The 7,881-nt window shown below is 43.0% G+C and overlaps 1 protein-coding gene across 1 annotated transcript; it reads left to right on the top strand.

Annotated features, from left to right (window-relative positions):
- Window positions 1–1,010: 1,010 nt before the first annotated feature.
- Window positions 1,011–6,850, top strand: htr3a (5-hydroxytryptamine (serotonin) receptor 3A; the record flags this gene model as incomplete). Its single annotated transcript, XM_084474262.1, has 9 exons — window positions 1,011–1,080; window positions 1,189–1,352; window positions 1,540–1,584; window positions 1,711–1,820; window positions 2,611–2,780; window positions 4,343–4,503; window positions 4,799–5,009; window positions 5,764–6,036; window positions 6,615–6,850. 9 exons carry the CDS (start codon window positions 1,011–1,013, stop codon window positions 6,848–6,850), a joined length of 1,440 nt encoding a protein of 479 aa, XP_084330388.1.
- Window positions 6,851–7,881: the final 1,031 nt, after the last annotated feature.

Here is a 7,881-nt window from a genome sequence, read left to right as displayed (position 1 = left end):
AAATGTTCAACATTTGAAATAGATTACATTTAGGCAGTTGGAATTCAGGTCGCTTTAAATTGATCACAAAAGCTCGAACAAGCAGAGGATTTACATTTTTGGGGTAGGGTTCTGATGCAGACATTATAAACATATTTATTTTATTTCAAAAGGTATAAAAGGTACATCAAAAGGTATCAAATGGGACTTGTTAACTTGGCAGTCCCTTAAGAGCCAACTTTACCTTTATATTTGAGCAGATTTTCCTTCCCAAGATAAAAGCTGGTCCCATATAACTGTCACTGATTGGGAATCCAACTCCTTACCTTTCTGCTGGGAGTCAACCATAGAAGGGTTATCTTCAATTTCAAAGTAATAGTTATTAAAGAAGTAAAAAAGTATACAAAAAAAAGTTGAGCTTTTCTATACAATTATGATACTTCATAATTCAGTCTATACTATCTATCCCTGTCAGGCATGAACCTTGAAACACATAAATTAAATACATATTATTATAAACATTATGTTTCAAATCTTTAAATAACGATTTGAAATGGTCCTGATTTACAGTCACATTAAATCAGATTGGTCTCAATAACAACTCATTTCACGTTAAGCAATAGGACATCCTCCCTAACCTGCAAACGTGTATTTGTGGATTTTTTGTCGAGGCATAAACTTGAAAAAAATATATATATTTTTGTATTTTCTGACTAGGCCTATAATTGAAGTAGATTTTCCCCCAAATATCCTGACATATAACAAGAATAGGAACACTTCCATACGCTTATAAACTATCTCAAGCGGTGAGTCCTGACTCGGCGTGGACACACCCTCGGGGGTCCAACGACGTCACATGGTTTTGGACCAGGGAGCCAGTAGCGCAGCACAGCAGATTGATGCTTCTGTAAACACAGGTAGGCTATAGATTACAACGTGTTTAGCTTAGGAACTTTTAACACCAACGATTTACGCCAATAATCACTTTTTTTTTTTTTTACACGTACGAAATACAACAAACAAACTCCAGAATGAGACTTTCGGTACCATGGACAGCTCTTGTTTTCCTCCTCGTTCAGGGCGTCCTACCAGCTTCTACAGGTACGATAACCAAACCAACACGTTTTTTTAGTTGGGGTTGTGATGCATTTCCAATGCTCCCAAACCCTCATGCATGGTAAATACATCCCCTCTACTATATTCCAACAGTAAAAAAGATTGGCAACAGCATGGGACGATTTGCCAACGCCACCTTGGTGCGTCTGTCCGAGTTCCTGAGCGCTGGGTACAAGAAAGGGGTTCGACCCGTGAAGGACTGGCGCGACTCCACCTCGGTGGCGATCGACCTCATGATTTACTCCATCCTCAACGTGGTGAGTTGTTATAACTTCATGTTATCAATGTTACGATTATTGCACGTTAATGTTAGTGCGTTATGTCTCGTAAACCCAACCACATTGGGATCGATATCGAGTGTTTAGCTCTGATGGATTAACACACCTCAAACACCTTGTAGGAACTTTTATGTCTCATTTCGGTTTTTCTACCCCATTATTTTAGGATGAAAAGAACCAGGTGTTGACAACTTACATCTGGTACAGGCAGGTAAGGTATTGAAAATTATACCAGAATATCAATTAAAACATAATGAAATCAGAATGCAAAACAAAATTTGTATTTTCATTCCATACGACTACAAACAGTTGAACATTATTGCATCTGTTGCGTTAGGCGTGGACTGATGAATTCATGGTCTGGAACCCAGAGGACTTTGACGAGGTGAAACAAGTCTCTATTCCCACTGCTAACGTGTGGGTGCCGGACATACTGATCAACGAGTTGTAAGTATCTTGCAGAGAAGCTGGGGGAAAAAAATAGACCATCTGGTTACAGTACCAAGTGTGTTTACTAGGTTAATAGATGAGGAAGAGGACAACTTGTATATAGGTGGCACTCTTCCCTCTGGCCAAAACATCAATCCCAATGCCCCAGTGCAGTGACGGGGACACTGTGCTGTGGAAGGTCATAAAAGATCCCAGGGCACTTATCGCAAAGAGTAGGGGATTCCCTGGTGTCCTGGCTAAAACTGCCTAACCAGGCTCATTCAATCTGGCCCCCTAATCATCCCCTTGTATAATTGGCTGATTCGTTAATTCCCTCACTCTCCACCTCAAGCTGGTGTGTGGTGAGCATTCTGGTGCCAATTGCCTGCCATGCATCACCCATGTGGGTGCTACACATTGGTGGTGGTAAGTGAGGTTCATCCTTCACTGTAAAGCGTCTTTGCGTGACCAAAAAAAAGCAATATATAAATCCTATAAATTATTATTATTATTATTATATTTATAGGATTGCATGGTGCATATTAGAAACGGACTGCTCTGTGTCATATTACTGTAGGTAACAACCATTATAACTGTATAAAATAACAGCCGACTATTTGTACAATTTGTTCAAATGTCATAAATTCAATCATAGATCAATTGTGGGTGCGGCATGTCTTTTTTTAATGATATTTCATATGAATATTCATACACAGATTGAAGGGAACAGCCAGTAAAATGTCAGCCACCTTAATCTCCATTACATTCTGAGACATCTCTTTGCGTGTGTCTCCCTCTCTCTCCTCAGCGTAGACGTGGGCAAGTCCCCGGACATTCCCTACGTCTACGTGACCCACGAGGGCCTGGTGAGCAACTACAAGCCCATCCAGGTGGTCACCGCCTGCACCCTAAACATCTACAACTTCCCCTTTGACGTCCAGAACTGCAGCCTCACCTTCCAGAGCTGGCTCCATACCAGTACGCTCATTACTACTTTCATTCTATTTAGAATAGTGTTTAATAGTATTTATTCTATCAATCCACTGTTTTTACCATCAATAGAGTGGCCCTGGCACAAACAAAATCTTTGTGAAATCCCCCAAAAAACTGAATTTCTCTTCTTAGTCTAGGCGTTAAAATAATTAAAGCAGGAGATGTTAAATTATATCGATGTCCCAAATGAAGTTCCATATGGACATTTTGGTCTCAGATTAGGGAGCTTCTAACCTCATTGGACTTGACAAACCCTGCTATGCCTGTAAATTTCTCTGTCCCACACAAACGTTTGAGATCTGAGGTTGAAAGACCCATCAGGGTCTTTCAGGCTGTCTCCCCGGGAAGCAGCGCACGTTGTGTTCCGCATGCAAGTACATGTTCTGTTTTCATCCATCTGCGCTCGTCGACTTCGAAGTTTATTTAAATCTGGACACATATTGTGTATTGTGATCGGTAAAGTAAGAACAGGGGGGGTGATATCCAAAAGAAGACACAAGGGGAATACTGATGTTCAAAATACACAAAACTCTTGTGTGTAGTTTCACATTGTCACAAATGGCTTGCACAGGAATATTGTAACCATTATGATAATTCCTTAGTTTCCATTTGTTCCCATATGATAGTAGTCTGCTGCCCACACAAAGCTCTGTTGAGACGCTTCTCTGTGTAAAAGAGGAGAATCTGAACGCCAATCTGCTCTGTGTGTGAAGTCAGATGAAAAGAAACAACAACGGTTGATGATTTCGCAAAGATCATTCCAAAAGAAATTCATGTTTCGCTTGACTTATGCTATGTCAACACTGCTATGTTGACAAGGTTACAAATGTTGTCCACCCAATTAAGCCTAGTGTCCTTTTAAAATTGAGTTTAAAGTTATATAGTGCGCCCTTCACATAATTGTTGTACTGAACGTCATAACATTTTTGCCTTTCTACAGATCTATGCCAGTGTTTTACAGGAGCCATTTATCTGCATCAATAGATACATATTATGTGTTCGCTGCGAGTGGTGTCAAAATATAAAAACTATTTGTCAACAAATCAATACTCAATTTCAGTACTAAAAATATAGGGATATGTGTTTGAGTTCAGAGGGAAAAATATTTCTATACAAAATAAAGTCAAGGCAACATATTCTGGCAACCAACCACATTTCTTAAAGCTATTCATAAATTACTGTTTTGATTAGCAAGAGAGAAATGTTCAATTCTATAAAGTGGTTCAGTATTTTTTTTCCTAACAAACCAGCTTGATTCTAAAACTAAATTCACTATCACTCGTTCACTATTTGCCTTATTCACCCTGTAGCCAGTTGGTTGTGGAAACATTCTAGAATCTTTGGGGAAACCATGGAAACTCAATCGACATGCATTCTAAATGCTACCTGGGGAAATGGAACGCAGAACTAAAAACAATGCATTAATGAGTTCTCATGGTTTACGCAAAAAGATTCCAGGTTTCCCCACCCAACTAACCAACCAATAGCTATAGGTGAATGAAGGTATGCTGCTTCGCTGTGTGGTCGCTTGTGCCTCCACACTGCAGTCAAAGACATCAACATCACGCTGATGCGGAGCCCCCAGGAGCTGAAGGAAGACCACAGCCTGTTTATGAACCAGGGGGAGTGGGAGTTGCTCCACGTGCTGTCCGCCTACAAGTCCTTCAGCCTGGACAACGACGACTACTACGCTGAGATGAAGTTCCACGTGAGCTCTTTTTTTCTCTGATTCCGCTGAAGACATTGTTGTGCAAGAGCATAGCGATGCTAAAGCAAAAAAAAAAAAAGCGTGCCACTTTTTGAGTCAAATCTCAGGTGACATGCTTTCTTTTACATGTAATGCTTAAAAAAAAAAAGAGTACTTTCTTTTCTAAACTTTTTTTTTAAGCCCAAGAAAGTAAATGCTATGGCACGTGTTTTTGACTCCATATTTCCCTCCCTCCATGTATTATCCTATGTTTTTTTTAACTCAACCGTGCACAACCGTTCCCCACCCTGGTCAGGTGGTGATCCGAAGGCGGCCGCTCTTCTACACGGTGAACCTGCTGCTGCCCAGCATCTTCCTGATGGTGATGGACGTCGTGGGCTTCTACCTGCCCCCCGACAGCGGGGAGAGGGTCTCCTTCAAGGTGACACTGCTGCTGGGCTACTCCGTCTTCCTCATCATTGTGTCTGACACACTGCCCGCCACCGCCATCGGAACCCCCCTCATAGGTGCGTGAATAAAAACCTGTTATTGCCTTATGATACTAAGTATGACAACAGGACAACAGGACAACAGGACACCCGTTTATGCCACTTGTACCACAGTGTACAACAATGATAGATATTAGTTGCTATTATATACAATATGAATTATTTTGATCAGCTTAATAATCAAAATGAAAATGTGCTTCCGCAGTGCATTGAGCTTATTGTGTTTATTGTTGTATTTGCAGTACATAACACAGAGCTCTTAAAATGCACTGCGGTGTCCCGCTAATGAAAAATCGACCAATTCAGCAACCGATTAGTGTTGTTCTGTGCGCTACCTCTTTCCAGGAGATTTGTTACAGTATCTTTCCAAACAATATTTCCTAAAGGGAAACAACACTGTCTTCGCCAGATAAAATCCATGATATTTACACCATTTTTTCCTGTAAAGAAAAATGTAAAAGGCACAGTTTTTGTGACCTGTGAGCATACATTTAAATCAGATTAGTATGTCTATCTGAGCCAAATTAAATAGCCAATGGCTATTTAGCCATTTTGCAGACACCAAAGTGTTTAACAGTGACATTCTCTCTTCGATACATTATAATTAATGTGCGAGCACACAGGTTTACAATGCAGTTGCATGTTGCATCCAACATGGCCCCAGGTGCACTGCGGACCTTTGGGTTAATCACACTCAGTCCGACTCACACCCTAACCGCTACCTCCTTCCTCCCCCCCCTCCCCCCCCCCCTTCCCTCCTTGTGCCTTGCAGGCGTGTACTTCGTGGTGTGCATGGCGCTGCTGGTGATCAGCCTGGCCGAGACGGTGGTCATCGTGCGCCTGGTGCACAAGCAGGACCTGCAGCGGCCCGCCCCCGACTGGCTGAAGCGGCTGGTGCTGGAGAAGGCCCCGGTGCTCTTCTGCATCCACACCAAGCACCGCCTGTGCTCCATGCTGTCCACGCACTCCTCTTCCTCCTCATCCTCCTCGTCCTCCCAGGCCCCCTCCGACCTGGAGCGCTTCAAAGAGCCCGGCTACGGGAGAGGTGACCCAGTGGGCATGATGGGAGGGGTCGTTATTCTTTTTTTTTTTTAAAGGGACTTCACACTGATTTCAATAGTAGGGGAGGAGAAGGAAAGAGTGGAGAGCCGTTTTTACACTTTCCGTCCTCCACCCTTATTATACAAGCCTGTGCTCTGAACTGGCAAGCTCGTGTAATCGATTGCTCTGGAATGATCCACATTTCATCACATCGGCTAGGAACTGCAGTCAAGCATGCCATGACCATGCCTGCAGCCATTTGAAGCTGAAAGTGATGTTATCTTCTCAATAACCTTAAAACTAAACATGACTTATTCGTTTTTTTTAAGATATAACAATCATCATCATTATATATAGATTCTAAATTCTTTTGTTCAGGATAACCATTTAGTCATTTGATCTCAGACCAACTCTGGCTAAACAGATGAGTGATCTGCTCTCCATGTATTCCAGGGCCCTGCTCTCTCCACCACACCTGCGAGATGGGCCATATGGGGCTAGGCGGGCTGGACGGATTGGGCGGACCCCCCCACCACCACCACCCCCACCACCCCCACCCCCACCCCCACCAAACCGAACGAGACGGTGGGGGGCTCCTGGGGGGCATGGGCGTCCCGCCGGTGGTGGACAACATCCTGCAGGAGGTGACCTCCATACGCCACTTCCTGGAGAAGAGGGACAAGTGCCGGGAGGTCGCCAAGGAGTGGCTGCAGATCGGCTACGTGCTGGACGTGCTGCTGTTCCGGGTCTACTTGGTTGCCATGGTAGCGTACAGCATCACGCTCGGCACCCTGTGGTCGGTGTGGCAGATCGTCTGAGGATTATGACTCTTTAGCGCGCAGAGCTCAGCGCCCGGCTCCGGCGAGGTTGTATGGAGCAGCAGGCCACCCGTGTAGCGCTTGCGGAGCCCCAGGGGAGGTTGGGGGGTACAGCGGCAGAGAGTAATAGGTGTGATTACCGCCGCAGGCTGCTTTACTTAGTCATGCACACATGTACAGTGCTCTAAGAAACAAGGGAGGCAGACGGAGACATGGGCATCCAGGTGGGATTTAGTGCACAGTATACTCGTCTTCACATATTCCTGTATATTATTGTTGTCGCCCGGAACGCTGATGTAAGATACGGGCGGTGATGTGCATAACGACATGTTAGATGACTGAATACCTCCACATTAACAAAAAAGAGACCACAACAATATTCCATGGGAATTGTTTGGCTGGGATTGCAAACATGGTTGGGGGAATTATACACACTGTACATAACCTTTGTCTAAAACTCGGGCTGGATTATGCTCACTCTGGATATAATTCATACTATTCATTAACTTGATCAACCTGGTTTACCTATAAAAACAATCAAACCGTACTTTAGCCTCCTATTCAATTTTGAAATTGGTTATAAAAGGGCAAATGACCTGTGTACTTATTACCTACTTAACTGTGTGTCGTGTTGATACAATCCATGTTAATCCTGGATGTGAGCCTTTCTATTGTGCTGAAGACGCAGCCACAGCTTACACACTCCCAATGTGTTCAGAAAGAGTTGTACCATACTCAATATATTAATAAAAACTAAAGGCTTTTCTTCCCCAAGCTTGCTGAAATCCTTCCAAAAAGTCAAAACACAGGTCAGTTTCATTACTTCAAATGCATTAAAATTCACAAATACTTAGTTGAGAAAACTCTTGATAAGCCATACTTATGTGTCCCTATTGTATCAAAGTCTTTCTCGATATTACTAATTGGCACATAAAAGAGGCATTATAATGAGATTTTGACAAAGCTGTCAAAAGTGTATCATTATAAGGTACAATGACTTGCAATTGCTTTTACATTTTTTTCATAGCACA

Source organism: Micromesistius poutassou (assembly GCF_964030765.1).
Source record: "Micromesistius poutassou genome assembly, chromosome: 10".
NCBI lineage: Eukaryota > Metazoa > Chordata > Actinopteri > Gadiformes > Gadidae > Micromesistius > Micromesistius poutassou.
This window is presented reverse-complemented; position numbering and strand designations above follow the sequence as displayed.